Source organism: Dermacentor albipictus, chromosome 10, assembly GCF_038994185.2.
Source record: "Dermacentor albipictus isolate Rhodes 1998 colony chromosome 10, USDA_Dalb.pri_finalv2, whole genome shotgun sequence".
Taxonomy (NCBI): domain Eukaryota; kingdom Metazoa; phylum Arthropoda; class Arachnida; order Ixodida; family Ixodidae; genus Dermacentor; species Dermacentor albipictus.
In genome coordinates this window covers 65,960,598-65,975,095 of record NC_091830.1, presented here as the reverse complement: position 1 = coordinate 65,975,095, position 14,498 = coordinate 65,960,598, and the positions used below count along the sequence as shown (strand labels likewise).

The following is a 14,498-nucleotide window of genomic DNA, read 5'->3' as shown; positions in this document are numbered from 1 at the left end:
AGCTTGGCGCCTGGCCCTGTTATATTCAGGGTGCATATTCCTAGGGATAGGGTCTATGTAGATCCAGCTACGGATGTCGGTCGGGATCGGTTGTTTGGGGCCCTGTTGCTGATGTTAGGTGAAGCCAAGCGTGGACAGAATAAAGCGCCCCGCTTCAGTATGGGTGAGCCGTTCAAGCTGAGAGCGTTGTTGGGCTTCAATGAGTTCGGAAAGGTTGTTGTGAACTCCCAGTTGGTTGAAGAGTTCAGTGCTGGTGCAATGTGGGAGACCAAGTGCTTGCTTCTAGACCCCTCGTATGAGGGTGTTGAGCTTGTTCTGCTCAGCCCGGTACCAGTTGAGGTACGCAGCAACGTAGGTGATGTGGCATATGACAAAGGATTGGACGAGTCGGAGAAGGCTTTCTTCTTTGAATCCTCCTCGACGGTTAGATATACGTTTAAGAAGTCGTAGGGTGTTTTGAGATTGGGCACAGATCTTGTTGAGAGCCAAGGCGTTGGAGCCGTTGGTAGAGATGGTGAGACCGAGAACCCGGATACTAGGGACGTTTGGGATAGGACTGCCATCTTGAAGGCGTAGGGTGATGGCGTCACAGGGTCGGTGATCAGATTGGTGTTTGGGAGGGCGACCCCGCTGAATGGGCTTGTATAGCAGAAGCTCCGATTTAGCCGGCGAACAGCGCAGTCCAGTCCCTTGGAGATAGGCTTCAACGGTGTCAATCGCCGTTTGGAGGGCTGATTCCACTTGACCATCACTGCCTCGGTACGACCAGATGGTGATGTCGTCGGCGTAGATGGTATGGTTGATATTGTCGACTTGCTGTAGCTGCTTGGCAAGGCCAATCATGACTAAGTTAAAGAGCATGGGAGAGATAACGGAACCTTGCGGGGTGCCTTTGCTGCCAAGGGGAAGCTGGTCTGATCGTAAATCCCCGGCCGAGAGGGTAGCCGTGCGATTGGAGAGAAAGTCACGGATGTAATTGTAGGCTCGCTCTCCCAGCTGGAGGTTGGAGACCTGATCAAGGATAGCTGAATGGGAAATGTTATCAAAGGCTTGAGTAAGGTCGAGTCCGAGAATGGCTTTCATGTTACGAGAACGATCGTTGAGCACTTGATGTTTGAGCTGCAACATAGCGTCTTGAGTAGAAAGGTGAGGGCGAAATCCAATGATGGTGTGGGGATAGAGAGAGTTGTCCTCGAGGTGACTGTTGATGCGTGCTAAGAAGGCGTGTTCCATCACCTTGCCTACTCATGAAGTGAGGGAGATGGGCCTTAAGTTATTGAGGCTAGATGGTTTGCCAGGCTTTGGGATTAAGATAACGTTGGCACTCTTCCAGGCGGCTGGAAGGGCACCACTGCGCCAGCAATCGTTGATGTAGTCAGTCAGGTGGGACACGGACTCGTCATCGAGATTGCGAAGGCTTTTGTTAGTGACCCCGTCTGGCCCTGGAGCAGAACGACCGTTAAGCTTGCGTAGAGCGGCGTGTATTTCAGATACGCTGAAATCGGCGTCTAGTGTAGGGTTGGGGCTACCGATGTAATTGCTGTGTGGACTGACTTGTCCACTGGAGATATATCTGGTGCAGAGGTAGTCAAGCACCTGTTGTGGACCTTGCTTAAGGGTCTCCGTATAAAGGAGCTTCTGCAGCCGATCCTGTTGGGTGGTGCGGCTGGTGGTATTATCAAGCAGATGTTTGAGGAGTTGCCACGAGGAAGGGCGATGAAGTTGTCCATCCACCGTGTTACACAGCTCAGTCCATTGTTGCCGGCTGAGGATTTGACAATGTTCCTCGATGGCTGTGTTCAGTTTCGAGATCTTGCTTCTGAGGCGACGGTTTAGGCGCTGCCCCTTCCATCGAGCTAGGATGGAGGCTTTAGCCTCCAGAAGATGGGCGAGGCGGCTATCCATGCGTTCAACTGAGGCATCTGTAGTTACCACCCGAGTGGCCGTTTGAACATCAGTGCGTAGAGCTTGCATCCAGGTGTTAATGTCGGTAATGCCTTCTGCTGAGGTAGAACCTATGCGTATTTTTCGAAAAACATCCCAGTCGGTAATGGTGAATTCTTTAGTGGGGGCAGGGGCGGCAGCGAGTTGGGGTAAAGAGAGAGCAAGGATATGATGGTCGCTGCCCAGGTCTTGCTGGGTATTGGTCCAGTGTGCATTGTACTTCCCGTATTTCTTTTACTTCACTTGTTCTATAGGAAGGCACCCGTGTTGGGAATTTCAAGATTCAGCCAATCAGCAGTAACACTCTAGTCCTTATTTTCCTTGTTCACTCTAGTCCTTAACACTCTAGTCCTTATTTTCTTGAATTTATTAAAGGTCATGTAAAACAGACCAAAACAAAATAAGTGCACCTACAACTTCGATAAGTTTCCACATAGCTTGATGTTACCTACTTACACTACTCATGCGTTAATCACTAACTGCATGCACAGCAAATATATGCCACAGCATAAGCACAAATAGCTTAAAGTGGCTGTACACCTTTTAAGTACGGTGAAGCATATTGCCAGATGCAAATCTTTACGAGAAAGTTCTCAGCCATGTAAAAGGAAGCAGCTCTTGGTCGACTTTATCACGTCAGATCAAACCAAAATTTTTATGTGCTTAACCCCGGAAAGTCAGCTTAGCCCCAGAAAGTCAACCATATATCTTATACTTTGTTTAATACCTCCCGCAGCTGATTCGAACTTGGATACCTTAGCATAAAGCCCACGTTAGCTTTTTCGACACGTTGTAGTGAAGTTTCAGTTGTAGACTACTCAGCGAAGCCGTTGCAGTTAGTTAATACATAACAAACTAATTTGTAAATCATGTAACAGGCGCTCAGCCACAGGCTCACTACCATTTCTTTCAAAGCGAAGCTTTGTAGGTGAACGCTCCCGGACTTTGCTGACTACTCAGTGAAGCCGTTGCAATTAGTTAATACATAACTAAATAATTTGTAAATCAAGTAATTGGTGCGCAGCCACAGGCTCACTACCATTTCTTTCAAAGTGAAGCTTTGTAGGTGAACGCTCCCGGATTTTGCTGACTACTCAGTGAAGCCGTTGCAGCTAGTTAATACATAACTAACTAATTTGTAAATCAAGTAATAGGTGCGCAGCCACAGGCTCACTACCATTTCTTTCAAAGCGAAGCTTTGTAGGTGAACGCTCCCGGATTTTGCTGACTACTCAGTGAAACCGTTGCAGCTAGTTAATACATAACTAACTAATTTGTAAATCAAGTAATAGGTGCGCAGCCACAGGCTCACTACCATTTCTTTCAAAGCGAAGCTTTGTAGGTGAACGCTCCCGGACTTTGCTGACTACTCAGTGAAGCCGTTGCAATTAGTTAATACATAACTAATTTGTAAATCAAGTAATAGGTGCGCAGCCACAGGCTCACTACCATTTCTTTCAAAGCGAAGCTTTGTAGGTGAACGCTCCCGGATTTCGCTGACTACTCAGTGAAGCCGTTGCAGCTAGTTAATACATAACTAATTCGTAAATCAAGTAATAGGTGCGCAGCCACAGGCTCACTACCATTTCTTTCAAAGCGAAGCTTTGTAGGTGAACGCTCCCTGACTTTGCTGACTAATCATCGAAGCCGTTGCAGCTAGTTAATACATAACTAATTTGTAAACCAAGTAATAGGTGCGCAGCCACAGGCTCACTACCATTTCTTTCAAAGCGTAGCTTTGTAGGTGAACGCTCCCTGACTTTGCTGACTACTCAGCAAAGCCGTTGCAGCTAGTTAATACATAACTAACTAATTTGTAAATCAAGTAATAGGTGCGCAGCCACAGGCTCACTACCATTTCTTTCAAAGCGAAGCTTTGTAGGTGAACGCTCCCGGACTTTGCTGACTACTCAGTGAAGCCGTTGCAATTAATACATAGCTAACTAATTTGTAAATCAAGTAATAGGTGCGCAGCCACAGGCTAACTACCATTTCTTTCAAAGCGAAGCTTTGTAGGTGAACGCTCCCGGATTTTGCTGACTACTCAGTGAAGCCGTTGCAGCTAGTTAATACATAACTAACTAATTTGTAAATCAAGTAATAGGTGCGCAGCCACAGGCTCACTACCATTTCTTTCAAAGCGAAGCTTTGTAGGTGAACGCTCCCTGACTTTGCTGACTACTCAGCGAAGCCGTTGCAGCTAGTTAATACATAACTAATTTGTAAATCAAGTAATAGGTGCGCAACCACAGGCTCACTACCATTTCTTTCAAAGCGAAGCTTTGTAGGTGAACGCTCCCGGACTTTGCTGACTGAGGCTGCTGAGTGCTGCTGCTGCTTCTGCTGCGTCATTGAATAGCTCACACAATGAACATATAAGAAATATGAACCTCAGGTAGGAATCGAACCTCTGTGTTTCTGCACAAGAGCCCGTTGCGCTGATGATTTGGCCGCAAGCGCTGTTTCTTGTCTTTTACGGTATTTAATTCAAGGAGTAAAATGTTGCCCCTGCAGTCAACCCCAGAAATTTACGGACCACGTGATGTCAGAAAACGTTCAATTTCCGAGCAGCCTGCACCACTAGTCAGTAAAACCGAATGTGGCAATGTTGTTCACACAAACTAGTAGAGGCTGTAAATGAGGAATACTAGGCTGGGCATTGTGAGGCTGAGCAGATATTCCCCTTTTTCTCATATCTCGTGTTACGTAAAATTTTGCAGTTGACTGTACAATAACTATTTACACCACTGCAAGGGCCAGATGGTCATCACCAATTACGAGGTAGCGAGAAAATGAGGTGGCAGAGCAAAATTTATATCATGCAAAGCAACGCCATCCATATCGCACTAAAAGAAAACGAGAAGCTGAACACCTAATCAAAGTTAATACTAATGCGATATACATTCACCTTGATCACAAATGTCATCCGGGAGCATATAATCATCCGATTGAAATGTTCTTTTAAGGAAGCGTCTCTCGTACCGACCGGAAACAGCTCTTTCAGATGATAGTCGCGTGGTTGCCGTCGCGCAGCGGGTGCGCGTAAAGCATAAACCCTATGCGAGCAATCTTGCGCGCGAGTGCGACAAGCGATGCGATGGAGATGGCTGTCGCGTTCGCTCGTCGCTTAGAAATCGTGCTCCGTGCGAGCGACGATATTGAGCGACGTCTGCCCGGTGTTGCCGGTATGAGCGCAGCAATGTAAGCGCCGAAACTAGCGTGACACGTGCTTTATAAAGTTAAGTTCGTGTGTTTTACTGTAAAAAGCAGCACAAAATATTTCGGAGGGTCTCGCAGTAGGTTCTTGTCGTTACACCTATACGAATTCAGTCGTTTGCTCCTTCCGTGCGACAATCGGTAGTATTTGAGTGATGTACACCCAGTTGGGGCTTGGCGCTATTGGCTAGTGGCTCGTAGCACTTCCGGGCGACGAGCGACGAATTCTAGATTTCCAGAACCGAGCAATCGAGCGACAAGACCGAGCGACCTGTTCAAGCGACGGCCTGTTTTGTCGCTCGAAGCCGTCGCTCGTCGCCGTCGCGCACAAAATCACTCGCGTGGGGTTTAGCCTAAAAGCACGTTCGTGCACCTGTTCCCTTTCGGGACTAGTACTAGCGTGCCAGCGCGGCCATGTTTCCCATTTGGCTACAGACGCTGGAATGAAACTGGCGAATAGTGGTCAGCCTTACCACTCTCTTTCGCGTCATGCATCTCTTAGCGTGCACCTCTCCTCACCATTCTTCCCTTGACAGCCGCCGTGGTTGCTTAGTGGCCATGGCGTCGGGCTCCTATGTGAAAGGTCGCGGGATCGAATCCCGCCGAGGGCGGCCACTTAGTTGGGGGCGAAAACACCCGTGTACTTAGATTTAGGTGCACGTTAAAGAACCTCAGGGGGTCCAAATTTGCGGAGTCCCCCACTATGGCGTGCCTAATAACCAGATCGTGGTTTTGGCACGTAAAAACCGGATTCTTTTTATTCTTCCTTTGACAAACATCAAACGTTACCTTCATGCTCGTAACATCACTCCACCAGCCGCGGTTGCTCAGTGGCTATGGTGTTAGGCTGCTGAGCATGAGGTCGCGGGATCGAATCCCGGCCACGGCGGCCGCATTTCGATGGGTGCGAAATGCGAAAACACGCGTGTACTTAGATTTAGGTGCACGTTAAAGAACCCCAGGTGGTCGGAATTTCCGGAGTCCTCCACTACGGCGTGCCTCATAATCAGAAAGTGGTTTTGGCACGTAAAACCCCATAATCTAATCGTAACATCACTCCGACAACGTTTCAGAATGTGCAGTCGCATGAACTACTCTTTCCGTCCTGGCCTAACTTGGGAACGGTGCAGTGAATTATATAAAAAGTGCGTGATAATAAAGCAGCCACCTGTACGGTGCAAAAACGAACATTGCATGAGCTCACACATCGCGTAGGATGGCAATAAATACAGTTGCGCGCGTCGCATTTAGCTTTGCAGCATTGAATTGCTTCACGAAGGTTTCGATTGCCAATATTGCAACGTGTGCGTTAAATCTACAAAGATTTTTTTTCCGTCGCGCCAAAGCTTTTAGACGCCAAAGGAATAAAGGAGAAAAATGTGGCTGGCTGTAATCTGTTGAACAAGACATGTTCGAATGCGAAGCACAATTCGGCATTTTAACAAACGCTACGACACCTGCAAATAATAATCTGCAAGTTTTGCTGATTGGCTGGCCATCGATAAAAGAAAAAGACATTCCCCTCTTTGCTAATCCCGACAGCTGACGGAATAACGTTGATCCCAACCTTGTGTATCGCCGCCTTCTTTTTAACAGCTTGGCCCGTGTTTGCCGCGACCAAGTGTATTAGTATGATCGCGCCCCTTGAGGTTACTTTTTCTTTGCTCATTTAGCATGCAATTTAGTGCCAGAAGGATGTCGAAACGTTGAAAAGTCGGCACAGAATATTCCCACAGGTCTTGCAAGGATAATCGGTGTGTTTTGCAGGAAGGCCTTGTTTTGGAGTGACGTGGCACAAAGCTGGTGCGTGCCCTACGTGGGCTGTGACCGGTCCGTGATAACTCGCAGCGAAATGTTTCGACACCAGTTGTGGGACTCGAAGCCGGTCAGTAGTCACCTGCGCTCATCGTCTGGCTTCTTTTTTTAATGCGGGGCAAGCGTTTCAATAGAGGAACAACGCGGTGTTGTCACACGTCTTGTTCCGGCCAATCACAAACTGTCTGCAAGTATTCTCGCGGTAGCACTGCTAGCCATAATTGTTCCACACGACAGCACGTAAATTGTTTTCATATTCCTGCGCGACAATGCTAGAGCAGCACTTACACATTGTATATCTCATACGGCCTGCCCAATAACAAAGAAATAACATTGTGGCGAGACCTAAAATGAAATAGACTTCATAGTCTGCGCTAACCCTGGCATCATACAAGATGTGGACGTGCTCAGCAAGGTGCGCTGTAGTGACCATAGGATGGTAAGAACTCGAATTAGCCTAGACCTGAGGAGGGAACGGAAGAAACTGGTACATAAGAAGCCGATCAATGAGTTAGCGGTAAGAGGAAAAATAGAGGAGTTCCAGATCGAGCTACAGAACAGGTATTCGCCTTTAACTCGGGAAGAAGATCGTAGTGTTGAAGCGGTGAACGACAATCTTGTGGGCATCATTAAGGAGTGTGCAATAGAAGTCGGTGGTAACTCCGTTACACAGGATACCAGTAAGCTATCGAAGGAGACGAAAGGTCTGATCAAGAAACGCCAATGTATAAAAGCCTCTAACCCTACAGCTAGAATAGAACTAGCAGAACTTTCAAAGTTAATCAACAACCGTAAGACAGCAGACATAAGGAAGTATAATATGGATAGAATTGAACATGCTCTTAGGAACGGAGGAAGCCTAAAAGCAGTGAAGAAGAAACTAGGAATTGGCAAGAATGAGATGTATGCGTTAAGAGACAAAGCCGGCAATATCATTGCCAATATGGATGAGATAGTTCAGGTGGCTGAGGAGTTCTATAGAGATTTATACAGTACCAGTGGCACCCACGACGATAATGGAAGAGATAATAGTCTAGAGGAATTCGAAATCCCACCGGTAACGCCGGAAGAAGTAAAGAAAGCCTTGGGAGCTATGCAAAGGGGGAAGGCAGCTGGGGAGGATCAGGTAACAGCAGATTTGTTGAAGGATGGTGGACAGATTGTTCTAGAGAAACTGGCCACCCTGTATACGCAATGCCTCATGACTTCGAGCGTACCGGAATCTTGGAAAAACGCTAACATAATCCTAATCCATAAGAACGGGGACGCCAAAGACTTGAAAAATTATAGGCCGATCAGCTTACTGTCTGTTGCTTACGAAGTATTTACTAAGGTAATTGCAAATAGAATCAGGAACACCTTATACTTCCGTCAACCAAAGGACCAGGCAGGATTCCGTAAAGGCTACTCAACAATAGACGATATTCACACTATCAATCAGGTGATAGAAAAATGTGCGGAATATAACCAACCTTTATATATAGCTTATTGATTACGAGAAAGCGCTTGATTCAGTCGAAACCTCAGCAGTCATGGAAGCAATGCGGAATCAGGGTGTAGACGAGCCGTATGTAAAAATACTGAAAGATATCTATAGCGGCTCCACAGCCACCGTAGTCCTCCATAAAGAAAGCAACAAAATCCCAATAAAGAAAGGCGTCAGACAGGGAGATACGATCTTACCAATGCTATTCACAGCGTGTTTACAGGAGGTATTCCGAGACCTGGATTGGGAAGAATTGGGGATAAGAGTTAATCGAGAATACCTTAGTAACTTGCGATTCGCTGATGATATTGCCTTGCTTAGTAACTCAGGGGACCAACTGCAATGCATGCTCACTGACCTGGAGAGGGAAAGCCGGAGGGTGGGTCTAAAAATTATTCTGCAGAAAACTAAAGTAATGTTTAACTGTCTCGGGAGAGAACAGCAGTTTACGATAGGTAATTAGGCACTGGAAGTGGTAAGGGAATACATCTACTTAGGACAGGTATTGACTGCGGATCCGGATCATGAGAATGAAATAATCAGAAGAATAAGAATGGGCTGGGGTGCGTTTGGCAGACATTCTCAGATCATGAACAGTAGGTTACCATTATCCCTCAAGAGAAAAGTTTATAACAGCTGTGTCTTACCAGTACTCACGTACGGGGCAGAAACTTGGAGGCTTACGAAAAGGGTTCTATTTAAATTGAGGACGACGCAACGAGCTATGGAAAGGAGAATGATAGGTGTAACGTTAAGGGATAAGAAATGAGCAGATTGCGTGAGGGAACAAACGCGAGTTAACGGTATCTTAGTTGAAATCAAGAAAAAGAAACGGGCATGTGCAGGACACGTAATGAGGAGGGATGATGGCCGATGGTCATTAAGAGTTACAGAATGGATTCCAAGGGAAGGGAAGCGTAGCAGAGGGCGGCAGAAAGTTAGGTGGGCGGATGAGATTAAGACGTTTGCAGGGACAACATGGCCACAACTAGCTCATGACCGGGGTAGTTGGCGAAGTATGGGAGAGGCCTTTGCCCTGCAGTGGGCGTAAACAGACTGATGATGATGATGATGATGATGATGATAATGAACATTGTGGCAGAAACCATCGAAAATGACCGTCAAAGCTAGCGATCGCTTTCTTTTGTAACCTGATTCTTATCGGCGTGCCATCATGAATCGGGAAACCTCGCGGGCTTGTCAGTAGACACATAAAGTGGTAATTTCGGTGCCAACCACGATGCCCAATAATACCACGTCACAGTATATCTTGTAATCACTGCTCTCCAGTCTAAACTCCGTAGCAACCATAATATCCCTATGATATCCCAGCTCCACCTTCGTTATCACAATTATCTCTCAAGTGGTCGCGCTTTAAGCTCTCAAATGCTGCTGTGGATGTGGCGCTATCGTTTCAGTATATTAAGGCCTACCCACCCCTTGTGTCACATTGGCGCATTCATTCTCAGGCATTGGCCTAGTATGGGCTTGTATTTATATTACATACTCAGGACTAAAGTTTTTTGTTTGGTCGGACACATACTCAGTAACTCTCGTTCTTTACTAGATCGGACAGCATCCAGCAACAAGTGGCCTATTCAGCCAACGCCTAGGGACTCATGTCTGCTCGGTGAGATAGCAGCCAACGCACATGTAGTGGCCCAAGTTAGACGACAACTTCGGCAATTGCCATTGTTTATCGTGGGAGATCATCCAACTATCCATAATGGCCGTGGTAGTTAAACAAAGCTATCCCTTAAAAAGAAAATCAGCCATACCTAAAACCACGTATGTTCCCGCACATGTGTTTTTTATTTTCTCTAAAAAAAGATTTGCTGCATTGCTTGAGAATTTTGTCATCTCATTGTCGCTAGGGAAATTTAGTTAAAGTCGAATCTCATTGAGATCAGACAAATTATCAGACTATCAACGTGTGATATTACAATTATGCAACGAAACTGCAGCAGAAACCTTACCTTGTATTTCTGCTTCGTCAACGAGTTTCAGCAGCTTTTCTTTTCCTTACTTCTGATGTTCGCAATTTAAAAATATCAATTTCACACGGTATCATCCACAATGCAATACAAACATCTGCACTCTTTAAAGACACAACAGAGAGGGCACAAACATTTCTCATTTTCTGCATGCTCCTACACCCTTATCACGTTAACTGCTATAGTAGGCATTTTCTAAAGTAACTGTGCTGTATTGTCTGATTTGAACTCTGAGCGCAGCCTTCTTTCCGATTTTATTATTTGTTCTTTTGTCTCGAGGGTATGTTTAGTCTAGGTAAATGGGGCACGTAAATCCTGAGTTGTAGGTGAAAAGTGTGCTAAATTGTGCATGCTTAGCAAAGGTTAAAGTTACTGTGACCAATGTGCACATAGGAGGGCATCATTCTAGCAGAAGGAAAGCAGTAGACAAGTGAGTAATTTATTTGCAATCATTCACTCAATCTCATTTCAATCTCGCTCAGTCAATATGAGACAGCATTATGGAGCGTTTTCTTTCCAAGGGCAAAAAGCAGTTTTTAGATCTGCAAAGAGCCTCTAATAATGCCCTTTCTTGAGTTGTCTGAGCGTCGCTCACTCACTATCAGACAGCATTACGGAGCGTTTTGCTTCTGAGGGCAAAGATCAGTTTTGATATGTGCAAAGAACCCCTAATAATGCTAGCCCATGCTTGACTTGTCTGAGCGCAAATAATATAAACAAACATGGCAAAGAGGTCCAGGAACGTTCTGCCAACGCGCAATGTTAAGCGTGACGATTATTTCTCATTCGGGACTTTTATCCTGAAAGCATAGAGTCACCTGTCACCGTGGCTCCATTGCAACGAGTTGATGTACCTATGAATGGCCCAGCTCAGGTTAAAGTGGCCAGAATTGAGCTCGTCGCATCCCATGCAGATGATAGCGCCTGTGGGCCCTGTTTGTCGCGGTCGTTACGAGATTCGTGCTCAACAGTTGCCTATTGAAAAAAAAAAGGAAACGCTGGTTTTTAAATCCTTTCAGCGATCTCTTTATGCGTCTTGTGCCCAGGCATGGATCATTCGCGCACAGTAAATAATAAGACAAGTTTTTGAGCCCGGAATTTCCTTCTTTCTTTTTCGATGGTAGTTCTGTCACATTCACATTAGAGGGTGCGCGCCGTTTGAATAGCCTTTCTGTTCAATGGCGCTAATTGCTTAGTCTTTATTTTCGCAAACTCTCAAGTCAATTTTGATGACCCTGTTAAAGTGGGAGTGTTCTACAGGAGCTTCATGCTGTCGTGCAGGTGCAAATTCACACGTATTTTCGGCTTCCCGGCCTCATCCGTGGTATTGGACTCGGCATATTGGCGTTCTTCTTTCTCCTGTTCAGCTGGTTCAGCTGTGGCCGCTGGCTGCTCGAGCGGGTAAGTATCGTGCGTCCCGACTGGTCAAGCACGAGTAAACGTGCATTGTATAAGAGGTGACAGGAACTAAAAATGGTTCGCATCGTCGGCACTGCGCACTTCGGCATCTTGATCCGCAGAAGCCCCGTACACTTGGCTGGGCTTTTCCGTTCTGCCTTCGTGCGACCCACCGCAGCCATCGCTTCGCTTTTTATCGCAGACGCGGTTTTTCTTGAGCTTCTCAGCACACTTCCGTTTCACAGATGCAAAAAAAAACGTAATTGCCTGTTATGGCGAACATTCTGTCGGTTCACTTAAGACCCAACTGATTTCTAACTCACTTAACTCCCGTATTCAGAAATGCAACTTAAGTTGAAGCCCATGCTTGACTTGATCTGAGTGACGCCTATCGGGAACGCGCCGAAGGAAACGCAGTGAGCGTCTTTGGGCACGTTAACGCCAGGCGTCATCTAAATCAAGTCAAGCATGGGGTTCGACTTAAGTTGCATTTCTGCATACGCGGATTAGCCTCTTTTCGGGAGGTTACTCATGCAGGCTTCCGCTGCACTTTATCTCAGCTAGGCAGGAAAGCTCAGTGGGCTTGAGATTTGTTCTCGATATAGAGATGTGAAGGCCTAGCCTATAGTCGAACAGAGAGCTCGCAAAGTCACTGCAACGGAACATAGTGGCGCCGTCTCTCACCGCTATGGCAGGAATGGTTAAACACGCCGAACGACGACAGATGGAGATGGCGCCACCGTTTAGTTTCAGAGAAATGGTCATCTTTTGAGTCGGAATATAATTGCGCAGGAACGGCGTTGCCTTGGGAAGCATACGCGATTATATATGCTCCCCTCGTTTGTGGGCCAATCCTTGAATGCACCAAACTGGTTTTACGGCAGAAATCGTTTTTCTCGGCGTCACCCGCAGGCTTCCGTTTTATGGAAACTACGTCATTGCCCGTCATGGCTGAACACAGAACAGCACACGTACATTGAATGTACATATGCGTATAGCTACCTGTACTACCGCTACACAAGTGCCGGTTACCGACTCTGTTCTTAATGGAATTGCGCAACGATGCAACAAGCGCTACTTCACCACCACAAATGGACGCCGTCAAACGCACATTTTCTCGATATACTATGTTGATCAATTATTTGCGTCTTTCTCCCGTTTGAAAGTGACTAGCTTTCTTTGGCCCTTTCCTCGATTGGTAATCGCCAGTCATATGTCTTTCAGACGCACGTATTCTGGCGCGAGGCCTTTATGGCGTCCGAACGTTTTGATGCCGAGATCGGTGTTAGCGCTGTATACCACGTTTCTCCACCGCCCGGGACTGACGGTTCTGGGGCCGCGTTTGTCGCCGAAATGGACTGCTCGTGTCTAGTCGAGATGCGCCTAAGCGTGCTCTTTCATGGGTAAGCCGTATTCCAGCGCCATATAATGACAGATACGTTCGGAAACATCTTAATCGTTGCTATGGCACACAGCGGCCGCTCCTTCTGTGGCAGGCTAATTTCTTTTAGAAATCAAATACTCCCATTTTTTTTTTCAATTCGAAAGTTGGCCTTGTGGCATAAAGGAAGTCAAGCATGCGTCGTGTATGTACATCCCTGCAATTTTTCAATAATATCATGCGAGTCTCGAGCGCACAGCATGTTAGCGGCCCTGTAGCGGTGAGGCGCTGCGGAATCGGCGACAGTATGCGGGGGCGCGCAAGGTGATTTCAAGGTCGAATGTATTCTGCGGCAGTGCTCGTTTCAGAAGTATCGCTCGCCCCTACAAGCCTGCTATCACGCGGTGCAGGTAACGCTCGCGCCATGTCATTGAAGAATTTCAAGGCTGTTCACGTATAGCTTATCTTCAACGGGGTTCATCACGGATCTATGGTGTCGACCATACATCCACCGTTGGTAATCAGGTTGGTGACTTGGGCATAGTCCAACTTTTGACAGGTAGTGGTGGCTTAGATGGCCAAGTGGTGCCACGAACAATGACAACGATCACTGTGAGGCATTTGCAAAATGACCTGTGCTCCGTCCACTGCCGCAATACAACCAGCAAGAATTCTTGCAAACCAATCATATAATACTTCAAGTGTCGTGCTTTCGCAAAAGTTAATATGCGTAGCCAGACTTTGTGGACGTTCGTTTTTTAAAATTATATGTATAGAACTGGGGCAAATTTCATTATCCTTGCATTACTTTGCACCAGTTTTCATTATTCGGGCAATCGACAGTCGTGTTTCTTCAGCCAGCTCAATCAGGAAATTTTCCCCGTTTGTAACACGGCGCAAAGACATCCCTGCAATACATGCTACAGCAATTGCTACGATTGTACTGAGGATTTTGGATGAGATCTGGCGATATAATTAGGAAACATTCATGCTCCTATCTGAATACAAACGGTTACTACTTATAATTGCCAATAGACATAAAAAAACTTTTAATAGCCAGCAATAATAGAGGTTGTCAAAGCAAGCCGTAGAGAATCCAACGTACTTTCTGGAGTTCCAACGCTATAGAAATTTTTCTTTTTTCCTCGCAGTTTCCTGGAGTATTTTCTGCTGGCACGGTGAATCGAGGTGGACCTTCAAAAGAGCAGGTGTGTGAAATGTGGCTCCGAGTATAGCTGATGTTCCTCTCCTCGCTGTTTTTCCG

General features: G+C 46.4%; 1 protein-coding gene across 2 annotated transcripts in view; it reads left to right on the top strand.

Moving 5' to 3' along the window:
• Positions 1-14,498, top strand: part of LOC135904162 (saccharopine dehydrogenase-like oxidoreductase) — a 75,597-nt gene that overhangs the window by 43,514 nt on the left and 17,585 nt on the right. Inside the window, exons 7-9 of one of the 2 annotated variants that reach the window (XM_065434770.2) lie at positions 6,928-7,045; positions 11,737-11,856; positions 14,386-14,442. In XM_065434770.2, coding sequence (XP_065290842.1) covers positions 6,928-7,045; positions 11,737-11,856; positions 14,386-14,442 — 295 coding nt within the window. The remainder of the gene's footprint in view (positions 1-6,927; positions 7,046-11,736; positions 11,857-14,385; positions 14,443-14,498) is intronic. The other variant, XM_065434771.2, reaches the window with a different exon arrangement.